The sequence below is a fragment of the Gadus macrocephalus genome, chromosome 10 (assembly GCF_031168955.1).
Source record: "Gadus macrocephalus chromosome 10, ASM3116895v1".
NCBI lineage: Eukaryota > Metazoa > Chordata > Actinopteri > Gadiformes > Gadidae > Gadus > Gadus macrocephalus.
The window spans coordinates 13,248,001-13,268,773 of record NC_082391.1 but is presented as its reverse complement, the minus strand read 5'-3'; the positions used below and the strand labels follow the sequence as shown (position 1 = coordinate 13,268,773).

The window sequence follows — 20,773 nt, the reverse complement described above, 5'->3', positions numbered from 1 at the left end:
GTATTTCATGGACACTAAAAAAAAATAACAAGTCTCATCACATGCTCTGCAAGGCCATTCCCATACTTACAGTGTAATTGGTAATCAGTTTTCAGAGTCAGTGTGTGTGTCAGTGTGTGTGTCATTACCCTCTGCCTTAAGCACCGTGTCACAGAACTGGCTGCTGCGCTGCTGTCTCTGTAACTCAGCCAGGAGGAGGGCTTCAAAGACTGGGCTTCGGTACCGCCACATGTCCCCATTCAGCTGGGTCCTACTGGGAGGTTGGGTTAGAATTGATGCCAGACAGCAGAAAATACGCCCTTTACGGATTAAAGTATTTTAATAGGTATGAATAGTTACTAGTTTTAACCTGTTTATTATGTATATTTCCGTCCGACCAACAAATAACATAACACGAAATATAACACAAGTGTAATGGTGATATACAGTTTATTAACTCTGAAATACAGTGATGTTTATACATGTAAGTAGTGATGGTGAAGGTTCAAAGGTCACCGTCGATGTTATGGTTCTAATTGACTGATTGACTTTCGAGCGGCCGCGAGCTTTGCACGAGCTAGCAAACAATTCACATTAACCGATGGGATCGCACAGTATGGCCTCACACACACACACACACACACACACACACACACACACACACACACGCACACGCACACTACAGTTTGAGTGCAACTCGGCGCCATTTTGAAAAACCTAGGTTCTTGTTTTGAACGCACAAGTCCACACAGGTAGGACTGACCATAGATGAATATTAATTAGATGCCTCGCCCGCGGTGCTGGCCAATGGAGTCGAACGTCACCACTGGCGGCTATCTTACGTAAGCTGCTAACCAATAACATTGTGTTGGTAGTGATTCATGTACTTTATAAATAACCATAACCTGCTCAATTTTAACCGATTTTCAAACGGTTTGGTTTGTTATAAACGTCAGAGATGTAGGTATGACAGTACATACTTATGAATAATTGTTAGGTTCTAAGAAAAATAGAATAATGTTCTAAAATAGGTACAAGATTTCCCTTTACAAATATACATCAAGAAAGGCTGCATGTTGAAATCCCCACCCTATACAGAGATGTATTTATGTAATTATAACCATGTGTTTTCAAATGAAATGAACATTAAACAGAACAGATAGGTGCAATAAATACACACATGCACAAGGTATTCATGTTATTTATGTTAAATCCAATATATGGGCTACTAAAACTCAGCAATCTATTGTGTTGGTAACTTGGTAAATATGAATATAATATGTGCAACCTTTGTGGCTGTTCAAGACACACTGTAGGCATGATGCCACCATAGGTTTGCAGAGAACTATTATGCACACTGAAGGCATGATGCTACCAATTTCCCACTTTATCCTCCTCGCTCTGGCTTTGGGAAAACTTAAAGTGAGAAATGCACCCAGATATTAATTATTGTCAACATTTTCAATCAGTATTTAAGATTAACCACACTTAAAACAATAAAACGGTGTCCAAAATTCCATTCAGTGATTGTGTTAACAAACATTCTAAAAAGCCTTGTGTCAACAACAATCTAGCAATACTATTATGTCATACTAGCCCCGCTGTTCCTGTGTAACAGGACCTGTATTGCATATACTTCAACTAAGTAACTAACGATTATCCTAAAAATAAGTCATAATATTGTAATATCCTACAGGTGGAAGGTGATCCCACGGGTTCTCGTTTCGAGAGTTCGCAGATTAACGCATCCGTAGGCTGCACAAAAGTCTGGCATCTTCACTTGTCAGCAATCTCCTGTAGAATTCATAATGTAAGACAAACAACCCCGATTGGAAATCATGTGCAACTTCCGTTTAATCATGTGCAACTTAAATTATATTGAAAATAGAAATTCTGCCTCTCCCATCGATGTAAAATTACTGGGTAGCTAGTAGCCTACCCGTGATACACGGGTAGAACTAAACTGCACGATTAAGTCGTTTTTCGAAGAGAAAAGCTGCAATTTAAACATGTTCATCCAGAATTATAACCACGTTAATAACGTTTGTAAGAAACCAAACCGTTTGTAAATCCGTCAAGATTTCAGCGAGATAAGAGTATTAGCGTTTGTTCCACCAGAAAGCTTTACTGTGGTATGATGGCGGCCTATGGTGACGTTCTAGACGCCGCCGTAGGGCATCTAGTTAATATATATATCTATGGGATGGGACTGACACTCACCGTTTGCTCACACTTTTTCCACAACTTCTGTGCAAAGCTTTAAAGTTTGCACCTTTCAAGTTTGCACCTTTTAATATCGAAAGCTAACTGGTTATGGCCCTTTGTTTATAACTCTCTAATTTGATGTATCTCAGTGAAACCTCGTGTTTCTGTGATGAGGTCCTCCTCTGTCCTCGTGTTCCCGCCCGGGCAGTAAGGCGCTGCGCCACTAGGCGGTGCTGTTTCTCCTCAGAGACCTGCTCTGAGGAACCGCCATGCTGCTGACGCTCAGCACATTGTGGCTACGCCTGCTTCAAACATCTTCATAATAAAACGTTAAGGTATTCGTTATTAACCTACGGATAGTACAGTTATCAATGTTCGCTACCGTCGCGTTCTTTAGAAAAGGCACTCGAATCAGGACCGCTTATAACTCACTTTATTTGGTTATGTTTCGGTATGGTAACTATGAAGCAAAATGAGGGGAATTGTATATACACGCATGGAGAGACGCGAAACTGGTCATCCGTGGTGATGAGCTGCCATAAGGTTCCTGCCAACCCGCCCCCCACGCCTGCGGGGCTACGGGGTGGGCGTGGCCTATATGACGTAGTACATCGTTGATTGGCTATTGTTTTGAGAGCCTGCCTCCGGCTTCCTCATGTGTGATGATGCTTCCATCTTGTGGCTATGTGCAGTTATTACAGCTTATGTGTTTGGTCCTGCTCCCCTTGTGGCCATGTGCAGTTATTGCAGCTTATGTGCATATTTGCGTCACACTACAAACGATTTGTAGACTTTATTGAAACTTTATAGTCTTGCACAACTTGAAGGGTTCAATAAGTGATCAATAAATAATGCATTGTTTAATATACTCTGAGAAAAAAAAAAGGAACTTAGCCAATTGGCAGCCAATACGTTTTAGGAATTGTTTGAATCAAACTGAATTATTCAACAGAATTAATGGGAAAAATCGACTAAATATAACCTTGTAAAGATATTGTTACCCCACCAGAAGTAGCCATGGGCTCCACAAATTTGTAAACATAATCTAAGAGGCGTTGATTTCCAGTCCCTGTCGCGTTGACACATTCCAGTCCTGTCAACCACTTCTGAGGAGGCCCTGGTTCCTACATCCACAGAGGAACACGTCAAACCAGGTCCAGTGGTTCTACTCAGAGACCGTCCTTTGGGTCTCGTACTCAACCGCGAGCTCCGTTAACCGTGTGTCCGGCCAGGCGGGGGCGGGCTGTAGGGTTCAGCCGGGACCACGAGGACCTGATGGGGGTCCCGGCGGGGCCACCTCTGGTCGAACTTGACGAAGAAGTGCGGGTCGGTGAAGGGGCCTCCGTAGATGATGGTCTGCAGCAGGTATATGAGCACCACCACCAGGATGCTGATGATGACGAAGGGGATGAAGGGCCGGAGCTGATGCAGGACCACCGCTAACCCGTAGGCCAGGCCGCTCTGCTTTCCCGTGTGGGTGGTCCTGCGGACGGAGGCCAGGGAGCCCTTGTGGGACCCATCCTGGTCGCCTGGGGATCCCTGGGCCGGCTCCACACTGAGGAGGTCCATTATAGAACAAACACTTCCTTGTTTGTTCCAAGTCCCAAGCAGTCCTCAAAGTCGGCCTCAAGCAGAGAACACGCGTACGTCCGCGCTACGGTCTTGTGAGTCAAACACGAGGAGCATGTTGTGATGCCAAGCACACACACACACAGACCCCCGCTCACGACTCGGTGTGGATCGAACAGCCCCCCGTACCGCAGCTGGGTCGAGTCAAGACGGCGGGGCCAATCCCTTGGCGATGCGGTGTAATCCCTTTAGTCTTGAGTCCTTCCCGGCAGTTATTCACACTTCTCATGTGTCCCGGAGTCTCTCAAGAAAGAGTCCACAGCCCTTAGTGAGGGGAGAGACGTGGAGCCCTAAATAGATCTGAGACTGAGTGGTGGGAGTGGACCGGCTCATGTTGGAGAGGAGGGTGGCCCATGGGCACTGGTTGGCCCAAATACTACAGGTTGTATTTATATAGCCTACTGCATAAGGTGGGTGTTTTTATACAAAGTGTGATACTCTGCTGTTATACGGGTAAGCCTGTGGTGTGTCATGTTTTCTTACAAGTTGTAAACAATAGTCTGATTTGATCACAGCGGCTTCAAAACAACATCCTTCCAGAACATGCTTAGAATGATCTGGTCCAATGGTCACACCTCGTGCCATCTAGTTTCCCATCTCGTTACATGAGAACCCTTCATAAGTCATTCAGGGTCCAACCTGCTGTGGTTACAGCAGTTTTGGATATCAGACTTCCATCCGTGGAAAAAAATACAACCCTGGCAAAGTCAGGGTTGTTTTTTTAAATCCTTCCCTCTATTAACTTAGACTATAATTGCACATGAATATAGGACATGGGCGTGACGACATTTCTGGAGGACATGTTACCACGGAGTCCTGTGTATACAAGACATACCCAGAAAACCCACTCGACTAAATGCCTTCGAAGGCCTTGTGAGCCAGCAGCTGCACCGAGGTGTTAAGTCGTGTGTGGACATCAGCGATCGGTCACACCGCTCTACCGGGGTGAGTCAGGATAACGTTCACACGAATCACCAGTTACAAAACACGCTGCTCCCTCAAGCACGACGTAACGCTGACATTCCCGCATAACGGTGACATGACTGGAGGTGACGGGGGAAAGGCTGAAACACTCGGACTCCGGTCACCGGTTTCTGAGCGTGACTCTCTGGGTTGGGTTCAACAATTCAGGCTCTTGTCATGACCAGCCGTCGTACGGCAGGATTAGAATAACCAGCTATATTTAGGCAGATGTGGGGTTTAGCGGCCAAGATGCATTAAATAAAATAAAGGCATTAGTTTTGTATTACAAAGAGCTAATAGGACACAATGAAGTGAATGTCAACCGGAAGGTGTTTTAATATCGCCGTTTATCCGGAGGAGACGCGGGTCAGCCTACCACCTGTTCAGAGCCTAGCCTGCTCTGTGGATGAGGAATGGTTCATACGGCTAGAGTTTAAGGTTAGAACCATACTGTCTTCAGTCTACATGCACATTAGAAATGGATCTAAAAGTAAATTATAATGATGGACTTGCAAGTCTCTGCTACATCATGGTTATAGAGAGAACACTGCGGCCAATACAAATAACCTGTACGCAAGGTCAGAGTCTTAAATTGTCTAAGAAAATCTTTATTTATAAAAACAAAACAAACGGTATTGCCAGTTACAAGTTTACTGAAAAAAATGTATTTTTCAGAGAGCCAAGGCAGGTACGAATGGTATGGTGTTTCACAGATACGCATTATGACAGATATACTGTGTAGAAAAACACAAGAAAACAGATGATTGGTCACATACACCACTTAAAAATGAACAAAATGGAAAAAACATGGAATTAAAAGATTTGCATAACGTCACCACCCACCACTCCCAAACATACCAACTCCCAAAATAAGAAAATATGTCAAAAAAATTACACAATGAATATCTAAAATGTGCTTTTTCAGTTCCCATCCTTAACGTCCACCGCTGCTTTCCTTCGAGCAGGGTGAACAGTCTTTCTCGCTCTCAGCACTGCTCAGACGCAGACCCCATCCCGAGGAGTAATGAAATTACCATGACAGCCTTTTAGAGAGCGTATAAACCGTTGGGACTCTGAGGTTAGCGTTTCCTTCCAGTTCTGGAACAGCTGAACAACTTAATGTGCTGAATCAGCTTCTCTCTGTGGTTCATTGTCTTATTTTTAAGTTTGATGGAGAACTGTTCTCTCAACCGCATCAGTTACTTTCTGTATTTGTACTCCTCAGGGAAATCAGTCTCCGCTTCAAACCAAGAGTTTGACTGCATTGTAACAAACAGACCCGTCCAGATGACCGATCGATCCAGCGGCTGAACCATCACTTTAATTGAGGGAAAGGTTTAGGAAATAAAGTCACAAGTCAAAACAAAAAGAGCCAGTTAGTACATTTGAACTAACAGAAAATGAACATTGGAAGGTTTGCTTTTGTTTTCACCATGACATAAGGTCAGGGAAACAAAAGAAGAAAAATAACATTAAATAAACGCACAGCATTATTGGGCCAGTCCTAGACGCATGATCCCTTACCGCGTGCACACACACATTCCACGGTCCGTATTCTTACACTCTCACACGCACACATAAACACACCTGCCCACAGGTTGACCGTATCAAATATATACACACTCCTTCCTGTTGGCCTGCATCCGAGCGCGTTTGCGACCAGAGAAAATATCTTCAGACGGAATAACTTCTGTACAAACGTCAAACGCGGAGTCGAAAGCCGCCCGGTTTCTGTGTCCCGGATTCCCAGCAGCTTCTCCTGGCGTCCCCTTACTGGTTCCATCTCACTGGTCCCATCATACTGGACCATTTAAATTAAGCTCAACTTTAAAATATATACCAGTTTTATATTTATATATATATAGAAAAGGAGAAATGCAGTCGTCCCATGTCACTATTGTTATGTACAGTAAATACCCTAAAAGAGATTTCTACAAACATATTTATTTTGGATGCAGGACTTGGCAGCAACAGGATACAAAAAATAAAAATGACTGGGAAAAAAAGATGATTGTCGACATACATTGATTGCCTTTAGAGTTTTTAGAGCTAAGAAATATAATTTAAGACAATACATCTGACGCTACAATGAATTTGTAAAAAAAAAAGGAAAATGAAAAAAAAAATCATCAAACGATTGTGTGGTCTCGGTCGATCGGTCGACTGCAACACAACCGTTTTCTTTGGATCCTCCTTTTTATATCCACTTGAAGCGATCAGCGAGCAACAGGGTACAAAAAGGAGAGGGGGGGGGGAGCCGAGAGTGTAGAGAGAGCAAGCGACAGACTGGGAGAGAGAGAGTCTTTGTGTGTTTCTGTTCGTGTCTGTGTGTATGCGTGTGTGTGTGTGTCTGTCCGTCTCTGGTCGTTGCTCATCAGTAGCAGTGGTAAGGCAGGGAAGGCCCGTTCTGAGTGATGCACACAATCAGTTTTTCTAGAAAAGAAAAAAAACAAGAAAACCATTTGTGAGCGGGAAGGTCAGAACAAGATGACACGTCCATATTAAAACTTAGAAATAAAATACAGACTGCACAGACAGACTATGGTACACCCATGGTTAACCGCACGCACGACAACAGCAACAACGCGTCATTTTAGGATTGCAATAAACCCGATCCTGGGTGGAGGGGTGAGAGGTCAGGGTTGTGCACCCTCTCATACGTTTCCACCCGACGTGGGCAAACATATGCTTACCCACACGCAAAAAACAAAGACACTGCAGTAGGACGCTGGAACATCAAGGTAACCAAACACGCCAGCAACGGTTTAACACCACAACAGAGGACAGCGTTGGTTCCCCGAAGAAGAGGGTTATTGGACAGGTTTGAACGATGTTAGAACACACAGAGAAAAGGGAAGAGCGCGAGCCAGCGTCTCCATGCAGCACATACCATGCTGTGACATGCAGAGGAGGGGAGAGGGAGGAGGGATGGGGTGGTGGCTAACCATCGTAGGAGTCCAGGAGGGGAAGGGAGCCCTTTCTGGGCCCATACACCCCTCGCTGAGAGAGAGAGAGAGAGAGACAGAGAGAGAGAGAGAGAGAGAGAGAGAGAGAGACAGAGACAGAGACAGAGAAACCAGGAGGAAGAGGAAAGAAGTGTGAGGGCGCACCACAGAGTGAGCATACCGTGAGGCCTCAGAAGGATGTTAAGGCACAGACAAAAGTGTTATTCATTTCTTTAGGAAGTGCGAGTGAGAGAAGGAGAGCAGGTTAGAGCCGTTAAGACAACGTGGGATCAGGTGAATGCCTGTTTGTCTGTCGGGCAGGGGGACTTACCGGTAAAGTGTCTGTGGTGTGTTCTAGAGTGTGTCTCCTCTCCTTCTGCTCCAGTGTGGTGTAGCCTTCTGCATGGGGAGCATTGAAGTGGGGAGGACGTTTAGTACATCGATTCAACAGACACGGCCAGTGGGGAAATTGAAAGGCTAAAGGATAGGAAGGGGAAGAGGAGGTGTTTTGGAGATGTACTGACCGGGTCCCAGGTCGTTCAGGGGGATCATGTCCCTCTTCTCCCCTGTTGAAGCAAACCAAATATCATAAGTTATACTTTTACTGCTTTGCCCATTTCCCTTTTATTTTACTTTCGAACTCCAACCAATTGCCATTTTGGGGAACTGTAAAAAGGCCACTGGAATTTATCTAAATATAAAACGGGATCTGGCAAATTTCAAACACATGGCTCAATGAAACCTGCTGATAAAGAACCAGCACGTGGTAAGTTGCGTTTTGTTTGTCTTTCTGGATAGCGTGGTCAGTCATCTGAATTTTAGCCGCGCCATATTTTATTATTAAATTCAGGCTCCCTGATCCCTCATAAGACCCACACACACACACCTCTGTCCAGCAGCGGCAGGGTCCCGTCGTCGTAGCTACCGTTGGCGCGGCCCCCGTTGGTGCTGCCGTTGACGCCGCTGAGGTTGACGGCGAAGTCGGCCTTCTTCCAGCCATCCTTCTCCAGGGGCCGGCGCAGCTCCTTGTGGCCCCAGACCAGCTGCAGCACCTGGCCAGCCGCACGCACCTCCCGCTCAGAGCGCTTACTGCGAAGCACACAAACCGCCGTCAGCACCGGACTCTCACACACACACAGAATCCTCCCAGCACCTGGCGGGGAAGGGCTTCATGTATGGTGGTGACATGTCACATGTATGGGGTCACATGAACTAAAGACACTTCATGGATCAGAGGTTACATGTACGGGGTCACATGCACAAACGTCACTTCTTAGGGTCACATGTCACATGTATGGGTCAGACGCACAAAAGACACTTCTCTGGGTCACATGTATGGGGGTCACAAGTATGGTGGTCACATGCCCCCGCCCCCCCCCCCCCCCACGTTGAGGGACCCCCACCTACCCGTCCTTGCTGATGAGCACCAGCCGCTCGATGCCCTGCGAGGTGCGCAGCGTCTTGGCTGCCTCCAGGCTGCCCCCCCCCAGCACCTCGGCCAGCGTGCTGAGCACCGACACCACCGTCTCCTCCGACAGGGGCCGGGCCGACTGGGCAGGGCCGCCCGGCAGGTCCGCCACTAGGTGGGGCACCGCGTGCTTCCCTGGGGGAGGGAGGAGAGAGGGGGGGGAGGGGGGTCATTCATCAGGTGCTCAGCCCCGAATCGACTCTCCAATGTCAGCGCATATGATCACAATGATAATAATAATAATAATAATAATAATTTGTAGGCGTCTTTCTGGGCACTCAAGGCCACCGTACAAAAAGGTACACAAAAGTTATTAATAAGAAACAACCCTGAGATAAAGAACACAAAAAATAAATAATAACATTGTGGATCAATGTCTCCCAGTTGGTAAAGCAAGGCATTAACGTCGTTAAGACGTAGGGGTTCGATCCCCGCTGGGGCAAGGTTTAGTCCCAACAAACCACTCGCCATTACTTTCCACTCTTACCAAGCCACTCTGGAGTCCACCAGAGGAAATGCGTTTTATTACCCAGCGATCGAACCCTCGTTAAGCCAGAACAGGAAGTGGCCGTTTACCCAGCAGCTCTTTGTTGCGGTTGTCGATGGCGAGGTTCCTGAGCGCCCCGGACATGGCGCGCACCACGCGGTCGTTGCCGTGGGCCAGCAGCTCCGCCATCATGGGCAGACCCTTCTCCAGGCGCACCGTGGCCCGGATGTAACGGCCGTACTGCAGGGAGGAGCCGGGTTAGAGGGGCTGGACTTAGCTTTCACATCCGGTCACAACAGAATACACCCCAGATATAATCTGTTAAATACACACCAGATGTGGTCCTGCAATAAATATAACAGTAATTCAAGAACTGTGAGCAGTTAGCTGACACATAGGAACTGCCCTACAAACTCGATTTATTTTTTATAAAACTGCCTGGAGCCAATTCAAATCAAATCCAACACAGCCATTGTTTTGCACTGATCCAGGTGGCGATATCCGTCTCTGTGGTGGGTCTGTCCAGCGTTGGTAGGTTTTAAAGGACGGTCTCCCCTTGACAGTCGGGTAGGGACCGGTGCGTCTGTGTCGCTTACCGTCCAACGGCCGGCACACAGGTTCTGGATGGCTCCGGCGGCCGCCTCCAGCACCGATGCGTTCTTGCTCTCTCGCAGCAGGGAGGTGTACAGCCGCACCACCTCTGGCTGGTACAGCAGCTCGTAGCCTGAGGGAGGGGAGACACGGCACGATGAGGCCCGCGCTGAAGCCAGGGACTCTGCTGCGGCTGAGGTCCATTGACGGTCAATGCCTTGATAGAGTTCAGTACCAAGTTATTGACCGGCCAAAGACATAGCCGCCGTTCTCAGCTCTCCGATAGCGTATTGACTGAATTAAGCACGCTATAGATAGATGGTATGGTGGATATAAATAGATAATGACAGATGGAGTTGACCATCATATTTATTCTGCTGTCCAATGCTTCTTCTTTTACGAAAAGCAGAAGCACTGACTAGCAGGCAGAGGTGGAGGCACAGATGGCACGAACAGCCTGCGACAGTCATGGGGGGGGGGGGCTTTGCACAGCGTATGACAAGCCTCCCGGTAGCCCGGAGCGTGATGGATGGCTATCCAGAGGCCCGGGGGGGGGGGGGGGGGCGTGCATACCTTTGGCGGCTGTCGTTCTCTTGGGGATGTCGACTTGGTCTCCGCTTCCGTCGTCGTCGTCGTCCTTCTTTCCTGGGGGGGGGGGGGGGGGGGGGGGAAAGAGGGGGGAGGGGTGAGATGGGTTGAGTTGGGAGCAGGCCTGTGAGAGGGTTAAGGACGGGTTGGGGGAGACACTGGATGGTGGGGGAGAGGGGGTCCACAGCCCTCTCCCTCTGCAGGCGTTATGATGCTGGGTCAAGGCAGGCAGTGACACAGGCAAGGGTACCATGCAGTTTTTACTGGCGGACGCCAAGTAACGCATACCTGCATGCATGATGATGATGGGCAAGCACTATCGTCATGGTGATGCATTCAGACATGTTAGTACAGTGACGGGCGATGCAGGATGGAGGGATATGGCGTCCGGGAATCAACCGAGACAAGAGCGCAGGCCGGGGAAAGTGGAACATCCGACAGGGGAAGCTTACCTTTGGAAAACCACTCATCTAAACAGAGCCCACGTCAGGCCGTAGGATGAGGGGAAAAGGAGAGGGAGGGAGGTAAAGATAAAGAGAGGCCAGAGAGAGGGAGGAGGCAAACGGAAAAGGAGGGTAAGACTGAGAAGAAAAACACAGCAATAGGTGCTCCCTGCACACACACGCCCCGACACAGCGGGACGGCGACCTTTGGGAAGCAACACCCGCAGTATTTCACACAGCAACACTGACAGCTCGACACTGACCTTTGCCCTTCTTGGAGCTGAAGCAGCTGCCCTTCTGGGAGCCGGGGGCGGGGCCCTGGTTCAGGGGCACGGACTCGGAGAAGCGCTCGCAGCCGGGGATCTCGCGGTGGACGTGATAGGACAGATTCCTCAGCAGACACACGCTGTTCTCCACCAACTAGAGGAGAGGAGAGGAGAGAGGCGGGGTTACCACAGTCCATAGAAACAAACAAAACAACCTGTAGCAGTGTGAGGGTTTGAAGCTCATCGCCGAGGCGTTGGTTCAAGCGTACCTTGTTGTCCACGTCTTTGCGGTTGATCTGCGACTGGACGATGTACATGAGGGAGTCCACGAGGCCGGTGCACTCGCGTAGCTTCCTCCGGGCCTCGCTGCGCTCCGAACTCACGTTCCTGTTTTGGGGTGGGCATGGCAGAGGAGTAGGTTTTAAAAACAACAAACAAACCAAAACGATAGTTTTCTCGCCTCACGCCACCGCTCCCCCTCCTCCCCTGCCCCTTCTCATCATCCTCACCCCTGCCTTCCCCTCTCTCATTATCATCATCATCCCTGCCTTCCCCTCCCTCTCTCATTATCATCATCATCCCTTCCTTCCCCTCCCTCCCACCCTCCTCACATCATAACCCCTGCCTCCCCCTCTCTCCCTCCTCACATCATAACCCCTGCCTCCCCCTCTCTCCCTCCTCACATCATAACCCCTGCCTTCCCCTCTCTCCCCTCTCTCATTGTCACCCCTGCCTTCCCCGCTCTCCCCCCACTCATCATCATCCCCCCTGCCTTCCCCTCCCCCTCCTCTCATCATCACCCCTGCCTCCCCCTCCCTCCCTCTCCCCCCCTCCTCACCTGAGGCAGCCGGCCGTGTTGGTGAGCGCCGTCTCCCACTCCAGGTGGCGCGGCTTGCAGTTCTCCTCCCCGGCGTCGCTGCTCCGCTCCCAGCCCGAGCGCGGCACCATCACCTCGTCGGAGAGGGCGTGCAGCGCGTGGTCCACGATCTCCATCTTCACCACGTCGTGGGACGACAGGTTCCACAGGGTGCCTGGGGCGCGGCGAGGAAGAGGAGCGCCCGTTACAAACCGTTGCAAGATGCTTGGCGATGCTATTGCCACGCAGCGATGCATTAGAGTCCGGCACAACACACGTCCGTCTTCGTGTGTGTGCGTGTGCGCGTGCGCGCGTGTGCGGGGGGGGGGGGGGGGGGTTACCTGTGATGGTGTCGGTGAGGTCCTGCTCGTGGGTCTTCCTCAGCAGCCGCACCAGGCCCGTCACGCCGTCGCAGTTCTTGATGGCAATCTTGTTGTCGGCGTCGCGGCCGAACGAGATGTTCTTGAGCGCGCCGCACGCCGAGTGGTGCACCTCCTTCTTGGGGTGGTCCAGCATGGACACCAGCGCCGGGATGCCCTTCAGCCGCCGAACGTCCGACTTGACCTGGAACACAACGCGGCACGCCTTGAGTCGCTCGGAGAGTCTGGCGCCCAGAGAACGGCTCACCCCCCCCCCCCCCCCCTTTGAGGTTCGGCGAGGAGCAGCTCGGTGGAGCTCCTCCCAGACACACCATCGACATGATCGTTGTTCTTAAACGGTAAGGGACCGTATGTGATTGAGGAAGTGTACTTGCGCACGCGTGTGTGTGCGCGTTTGATTAAGGAAGTGTGTGTGTGCACGCATGTGTGCATGTTGACGTGCATGGAAGGTCACGTGCATGCGTGTGTCTACCTTGTCGTTCTTAAAGGTGAGGTGCTGCAGGTAGGCGGCGGCGTTGGTCTTGACGGGGTCCAGGCGGTAGTTCAACATGGCGATCACCTCGGGAAGCTCCGGCTGTCTCCAGGAAGGGGGCGGGCCCTTCCTCAGTGTGCTGTCCAATGAGGCCATGCTCCCCCTCTCCATGGTCCCGGGGACCCCCCAGACGTAGGGGTCCACCCCGCCCATGTCTCCGTCTAAAGTGTCCTCGCAGCTCCTGCAGATAGAGCATGTTTAAATGAGTGAGGCGTCAGCTACACTGGATCCTTGTTCATGTTTAAGTCTGACTCACTCCGAACAGTCACAACAGAGCTCTTTATAATACCCGACCAGTCATTTCAAATATAACACGTAGGATTCGATTTCACAATCAAACCATTGACGATAACCATGTTCTTTTACCGACAGACCGAGTGCGAGTTCCCGTTTCTTTTTATTTGGTAAATAGTTTGCAGATGTGGTTAACCAAGTGCTACATGAACTTTAAAAAAAAGAAAGTGCTTTCAACAAAATAATTAGATATAATAGTTATAATAATAGGATATAGTTCTTAGATAAACAAGGTCTATTATTTCCTGTAGCGAGTACTTCTTCCTGTTAAAATCTGGCCCACTTCCTTTGGTAGAAGTAAACGGATCAAAATGATGTCCAAACATCCAGATTAAAATCATCCAGATCCAGATAGTGGTTATTAAAATGAACGCTATCGCATTTACTCTAGTCGTAATTTAAAAATAACAATACCTTAACTTGAGTAAAATGTGTGTCTACCAATTTTCAATATGTCTGATCATTTGTAATAAAATATACATGTCTTTGTTTGTCTTGTACAGCGAACATAAAGTCTACTCCTGGGACTATTCCTACTGCTAGGCCTACTGCTACGGCTAATACTGCTGCTACGTTTGTGTCTTGCCCTCACCTGAGCCGGCGCCGGTCCATGCCTGCCGGCCCGTGGCCCCCCAGGCGGGGCATGGTGCCGTAGCCCCCCGGATGCATTGGGGGCGGCCCCATGTCGTAGTGCAGGTCGTCGTAGCCCAGGCTGCGCTGGTCGTCCTCGGGCCCGTACTGCCCGTAGCGCATGTCCATGGCCGAGCCCATGCCCCGCACGCCGCGGGCCACCTGGGGCTGGGCGCCGTAGGGGTCCATCTGCTGGCGGCTGGGGGCCCGGTACCCAGAGTCCAGGGTCCTGTAGCCGTCCATGGGCCTGGGGGGGGGGCGAGAGGGGCAGCCATGACGACAGAGAAGACAGCCACTGGCGGGGTTCTTTGTAGCCATGGATACATGTCTGCAGCGCAGGGTCTTGGACAAACTAGGCATGTCCATCAAGCGTAGGGTAATATAACAGTGGATACTTGTACATGTTTTAGTAGGAGGTCTGACTCACTCCCAACATCCACAACACCGCTCATTAAAATACCCCATCAGCTAATTAAAAAAAAGATTGCGGAGGATTCGAAGATGAGCCTGACTGACAGAAAACAAAATAAAAAACATACCACGGACTATCACGATTTTCTTTTACAGACAGACCGAGAGAGAGAGTTCCTTTGAACTTATTTGGTATAACGTTTGCAGACGTGGGTCACCAAGTGCTGTATGACCTTTCAAACGAAAAAAAAAAAAAAAAAAACGTGGTCATGTCCATCAAGTGTAAGGCAATACAGAAGGAGTGACCGCCTCCTGAGCTGACCTAAAGCATGAGCTTCATGGAGTAAGGTCGTGGTGGCTGCAGGGTGCTCACCGGTAGCGCTCGTCCATGCGCGTGCCCCTGCTCATGCTGGAGTAGGCCTCCGACGGGGGGCCGGGCCGGTAGTCATCGTAGCCGGCGGGGGGGCCGTAGTGGTAGTTGCGGGGCACGGTGGCGGTGGGGTAGTCGGCGGGGGCGGCCTGCCGGTAGCGGTCCAGCGTGGCGGTGTAGCTGCCCATGCCGGGCGCCATCATGCCGCCGTCCACCGTCAGACCCTCCGAGGGGTGGACCGAGCGGGCCACCATGGGCTTCTTCATCATCATCTGGGGGTGCTGGGGGGGAGGGGAGAACCACGTTAGGGTCGCGGGACATGGAGGGGGGCCCAGTGGTACGGGGGGGGGTAACAGAGTGGCAGCCACTGGGAGAGGGGGGGGAACGTTTAGGGCTGAACGTTTTGGGGAAATAATTTAAATCGAGAGTATTTCGACCAATATTGCGATTGTGATGTTCCTTATGTTCTGTATTATTTACTAAACAAGCAATAAATCATTCTATAGAATGAGCAACACAACATTGGAAGGAATCAACAAATAAACTGCTCTTTCCTTCAGGCCAGAAATGGAAGGAGTCAACATATAAACTGCTCTTTCCTTCAAAGATGAATTGATGCATGAATTCATATTATAACATCTAATTAACTATTGAATAGTAAAATAAAAATAAATATGAATCTTACTGATCTCCAGTCAGAAACAAATCCCCCAAAATCGGACTTTTAACTGTTAATGCGTAAGCTGCCAATGCGATTCTGCAAATCACGTTCCATTACATTGCGATGTCGGTTTGAAGTCGATTAATCGTTCAGCCCTGGACACGGTTCGCGGAGGGCCCCGGGGGTACGGGTGAGTAACAGAGTTGCTCCCACTGTGAGAGGACGTTAGGGACATGGTGCATGGAGGGGCCCATTGGCCCATGGGTGAGTAAGAGACTGGCACTTTGAGAGGACGTGTTGCGACAACGTGTGGGCGAGTGCGCTTCTCACCCCGTTTTCTGGCCGCCGCAGCGCCGACCCTTCGTCGGAAAAGACGGAGTGCGCTTCCTGTAAATCATCCTCTGGAGTGTAGCTCTCATCCAGCGCGCCGTGGGCGGGGTCCACCATTCTGTACTGGTGACGCAAATACAACGTTAAAGCCCCTTGCTCAATCACCGGTTGATGCAACCGCCACCGATTTCTCAGTGTCCAATCAGATGACAAACTGTTACAACATAATCAGTTTATTATTGTTTTTTGGTTGTTGTTTTTTTCCATACGGTGGGCGCAACTGAACATTAATTTAAAATCGACAATCTGTCAACCGCAATGAATAATTGGTATCACAACACAAGGAAAATATGTTGCAATTAAAATCTTAATTACCGTACAGCCCTAGATGGCATATTGATAAATATAGGGTTGGTAAACACACACACACACAAACCTACCTGTGTTCCGTTAATGTATCCGTCAGTCAGCTTCAGTCGTTCTATGTCTGCATCCCCCAGACAGCCGTTCTGTGGCGAGTGAAAAGAACCAACACAGTCAGTCGGCAAACACAAACTGATGCGATTGCGTCAAACCCGCGTTGATAACAGCTCCTGAAGCTGCATCACTTCCTACAACTTACACAGCTGATAACGTCAGGACCTTAATCATCGCCTGGGACCCAAGCATTTCCTCAAAAAAGGAGTGCGACATACTGCTATGTAGTTACTAAATCACATATTTTATGTTTTAGGTCATGTACTTTTCATTTAGGAGTCTTTATTTGCAACGCCACAGACAAAACTCCCCTCTTACTGTATTTTAAAAAGCATTTCCCTACTCATTTTTACCTACTTAGGCACTTTTACGTATTTCACCATGCACTCAAATCTAGCTTTAGCTCGAAGGATAAACTACCACAAAATCAACTTAAACGAAGGGAGGACGTATGCATGCATCACAAAAAATGCATGCATAGAAATAAACCAATGCAATAAAAATTCCACAACTACTGGACCCCAAGAGATGCAGGGCGGCAGCTGACTAGAGAAAAAAATACACGGAGCTGTCCCATACACACATCCCCTTCATCATACACCGTCAGTACCAACAGGGTCGGCAGTAAGGACCTCTCCTACAGCTTCAGCGCACACAAGGAAATGCATTTAATGAGACTACCAGAAGTAGCCAGCAGGGGTTCCTCTTGGCCTCCTCTTGGAGTGGGAGACAATGTGAACTTGTCTCCAAGCTAGTTCAAGGCTGCTTATTTATTTCATCTTCAAGTCTTCTTGAAAGATGGGCTGCTCGTTTCCAGTAAGCCTGCCTTTTCCAATTCGACTCATGTACTAATTTATTCATATTAAAAGCATCGCCTGGAGGAAATGTAATCAATATATTCAGAGTTGAAAATCCAGCTTCCCGGTTCTTGGTCTTGACACCAGAGAACCGCTCATGGCAAGGAACAAAGGGTTCAGCCGTTTAAAAAGCCATTGAGAGAGACACGCTCTCAAAGATTATAAACACAACATGGTTGTTCAGTGACGGACCCAATGTCGTGTGCAGTCCTAGCCCAAAGTACCCTGTGTCAGCCCCCCCCCCCCCCCCCCCCCGAGTGCTGAGGCACCGTGCTGCAGCAGGGCACCAAGAGCCCCAGCGCTGTGTGGCTCTGGACCTTATAGCCCGTCCCTGTGTCACGAGAAAGCCTCCGCAGAGCGACTGCTCCTGGGAGTGGAGGGCTCACCGCCAGCCCTGTCTAACCAATTAGCCCGGCCGTAAACAAATCACACGGGGGACCGGGAGCCCTGCTGGAGTCGAGCCTTTGAGGTCGTTACGCAACCAGCAGCGCTCGCCTCCGTCAGTTTAAATGTACACAGGCAGCGATGGCGCTCAGAACACAGAGACGATGCATTCATCCCCGGACTGAAATAGCCCCGGGTCGGGCTGGACATGAGTCAACGCTGTAGTGATCGGGGGCGGTGCAGTGGGGTTCTTCAGAGTTTCGTCTGGAAGATGATATGGTGGCATGGATGAGCAACAGGGGAGCTCTGTGACCATTGAGGGTAGCTTTGGGATGATGGTCCATCTGCCGTTTGTTAGATAGTCGATGGAGGAAATGCCACGCCACACTTTTTGTTGATTCATTAGGAGACGTTGGCAAAGGGAAAAGCACCCCGAATAGAAGCTTAGAATTATGCCAACAGACATCGATGCCAGCGTTGTTGTTTAACCGTATTGAATACTTAGAACAGTGGATACATTTAAATACCCCAATAAAGAGACTGGCATGGAGCTTAATAACACTGAAGTACTGTAATAGGACAAAACACAAAAATAAAAAGGCGAGAATGACGTCAGGAATCACAGAATCGTGCCAGTCACCAACGCCACGAGGCTGAACGAATGCATGGAGCATGGACTCACGGCAGATGCGGGTAGCCAATCAGCACATGCACAACTGATGAGCACATGCATAGCACGACATGCTCAGACAACAGGACAAACAGCCTGGATGTTTACACGGGGAGAAACCGTTTGGTCAGGGGATAAGGGTGAGCGGTTGGCCCTGAGGCTATGTTAGTGTATCCAGTCGGTGACTCGCGGTATAGGTACGCCGCCGGCGGTCGGGGGGGGGAGACGTCTCCTGGCATGTTAGAAGCTGTGCAATTATGTGCACGGACGGGGTGATCCGTCAGGGACCAGGGATGACTGACAAACATGAGTCTGACACACACACACACACACACACACACACACACACACAGAGTGACTGCAGTGAAAGGTATGGACATAACCAGTTAGAGAGAGACTGGTGGAATGGGCTGCAGGGCCGAGGCCACCCGCAGGTCAAAGGTGCGATGGATGACGACCGCATGTTAGAAGATGGATGATCGGCGTGCTCGGGGCGGGGGGCGGCGTTAACAGCAATAGCCAATGGCGGATCGGTGCGACAGCATGGGAGGGGAGACATGCCCCCCTGGGGGGAGAGCGAGGAGGGGGGGGGGGTCTCATGACGGCCGGGATGAGAACCGGGGGGGGGAGGTTACCTGCGTGTGAGAGGGAGCGTGTCCCCCGCCGGAGAGGCCCGCCCACCTCCGCTCCTCCTCCAGCGCCCGGGTCAGCTGCTCAAACTGCGCCTCCTGCTCCCTGACCGACTCCAGAAGAGCGGCAGCGCTCCCACACTGCTCCATAGAGCTGGGGGGGGGGGGGGGGGTCAGGAGTAGGGGAGCAGGGGCGGGGGAGGAGCAGGGGGGGAGGGAGAGAGGAGGAGCAGGGTGGAGGGACAGAGGGGGGGGGGGAGGGACAGAGGGGAGTGAACAGAGGGGAAGGACAGAGGGAGGGAGGAGGGGGGAGGGACAGAGGGGAAGGACAGAGGGAGGGGGGAGGGACAGAAAGAGGGGAAGGACAGAGGGGAAGGACAGAGGGGAAGGACAGAGGGGAAGGACAGAGGGGAAGGACAGAGGGGAAGGACAGAGGGGAAGGACAGAGGGGAAGGTTGCAGGAGGAGCAGGGTGGAGGGACAGAGGGGAGCAGGGATGAGGTTCAGGGTGGAGCAGAGAGGAGGAGGAGGGTGGAGGGACAGAGGGGGGGGGCCCGGTTACACAGAGACACTGGCTTGTTGAGCGCACCACAGCAAACAAAGAGGAGAGAGAGAGCGAGAGAGAGAGCGAGAGATAGAGGCCAGGAGCGTCTGGCTCGCAGAGTGGCTGTACAGTTAGGCAAACACACACGGCGGCGACACGCCCACAGAGACACGCTCAGATCTTGGACGACTTCGAACAGTACTTTGATACCGAGAATGGTTGAGCAAAGTGGCCGATATTCATATTCAAATATGAACACTGGACATTTGGACGCCACATTGGAATTCAACTTGAGTACATGTACTCTGTGTCATTGGATACCCCCTCCTTTAGATGGGAAGTGAAGGCGTAACACAAGAGTGCTCAAGTGTATAAGCGTTGACTGGAACAAGCAAATAGCTTGGTCATTAATAAGTAATCAGAACACAATAGGCCGTTATTCATCGGACAGGTCATGACGGAGAAGTTGGCGTTGCAAACCTTTCTAGATCCACTCAGACAGAAGCTTAATTTATGTTCAGGTTCCCAATTAACATGCCGTTGGCTGCCATCGCATCATATAGTTTGCCATGATGAGCCTGTGGATTTTACCAATGTGGAAATATGCCACACTTTGTCATTATTGTCTTAGCGAAGGAAGCGTTAACACATCAAGCTGCAGGGGAGGTGGGACTACCTACCCTGTCAACAACACCCAACCTCTGAGAAGCGACTGTATGCAAAGACACACGCCTTATTCATCTGCCTTAAAAATTGTGTATAAAAGTCACGTTCAACACGGCAACAAACCAACCCCCCCACACACACACACACACACACACACACACACACACACACACACACACACACACACACACACACACACACACACACACACACACACACACACACACACACACACACACACACACACACACACACTAAAATCACACCAGACTCCGTTGTTGAGAACCAGCTGGAAAGGAAAGCTTGGATCTGGAAGTCTGCACAACCCGACAGTACAGCGGTCACGTGATGTGCTAGCTGCTACCTCATGTCGGCGTACGCAACGCCATTTGAATGTGTGCCGTGTGTCTCATTGCATGTGCTGCAGCATAAGTATACACTACAACCCTTAATTCTGACCACCGACTCCAGACGGCTACGCTACAAGCACTCATTTATTTTAACGCCCTCACGGCTACA

At 50.1% G+C, this 20,773-nt stretch overlaps 1 protein-coding gene across 6 annotated transcripts; it reads right to left on the bottom strand.

Annotated features, from left to right (window-relative positions):
* Nucleotides 1-5,355: 5,355 nt before the first annotated feature.
* Nucleotides 5,356-19,198, bottom strand: LOC132465719 (catenin delta-1-like). Of its 6 annotated transcripts, none has more exons than XR_009527682.1 (20): nucleotides 19,052-19,198; nucleotides 16,469-16,537; nucleotides 16,029-16,151; nucleotides 15,041-15,318; nucleotides 14,219-14,503; nucleotides 13,273-13,513; nucleotides 12,762-12,984; nucleotides 12,403-12,595; nucleotides 11,834-11,951; nucleotides 11,562-11,718; nucleotides 11,308-11,325; nucleotides 10,841-10,912; nucleotides 10,273-10,400; nucleotides 9,766-9,916; nucleotides 9,129-9,324; nucleotides 8,608-8,810; nucleotides 8,246-8,287; nucleotides 8,053-8,120; nucleotides 7,667-7,776; nucleotides 5,356-7,209 (listed from the first exon to the last, which is right to left on the bottom strand). XR_009527682.1 is itself a non-coding variant. In XM_060062445.1 (20 exons), the coding sequence occupies exons 1-20, from the start codon at nucleotides 19,193-19,195 to the stop codon at nucleotides 7,151-7,153; spliced, it is 2,823 nt and encodes a 940-aa protein (XP_059918428.1). In that variant the 5' UTR covers nucleotides 19,196-19,198; the 3' UTR covers nucleotides 5,356-7,150. The 6 variants fall into 6 exon arrangements, 5 of the variants coding, with proteins under 5 accessions (XP_059918428.1, XP_059918430.1, XP_059918429.1 ...); XM_060062445.1 differs by having other exon boundaries at nucleotides 7,722-7,776; XM_060062447.1 differs by lacking the exon at nucleotides 7,667-7,776.
* Between the last annotated feature and the right edge of the window lie 1,575 nt (nucleotides 19,199-20,773).

What these genes read in the sequence shown, in the direction of transcription:
- LOC132465719 (XM_060062445.1), bottom strand. Translation starts at nt 19,195, where the DNA reads ATGGAGCAGTGTGGGAGCGCTGCCGCTCTTCTGGAGTCGGTCAGGGAG. An exon ending in TCACCTTTAAGAACGACAAG is followed by an intron (nt 12,985 to 13,272) that starts GTAGACACACGC and finishes GTTGTGTTCCAG; the next exon opens with GTCAAGTCGGACGTTCGGCG. An exon ending in GAGAACGACAGCCGCCAAAG is followed by an intron (nt 10,401 to 10,840) that starts GTATGCACGCCC and finishes CCCCTCCCTCAG; the next exon opens with GCTACGAGCTGCTGTACCAG.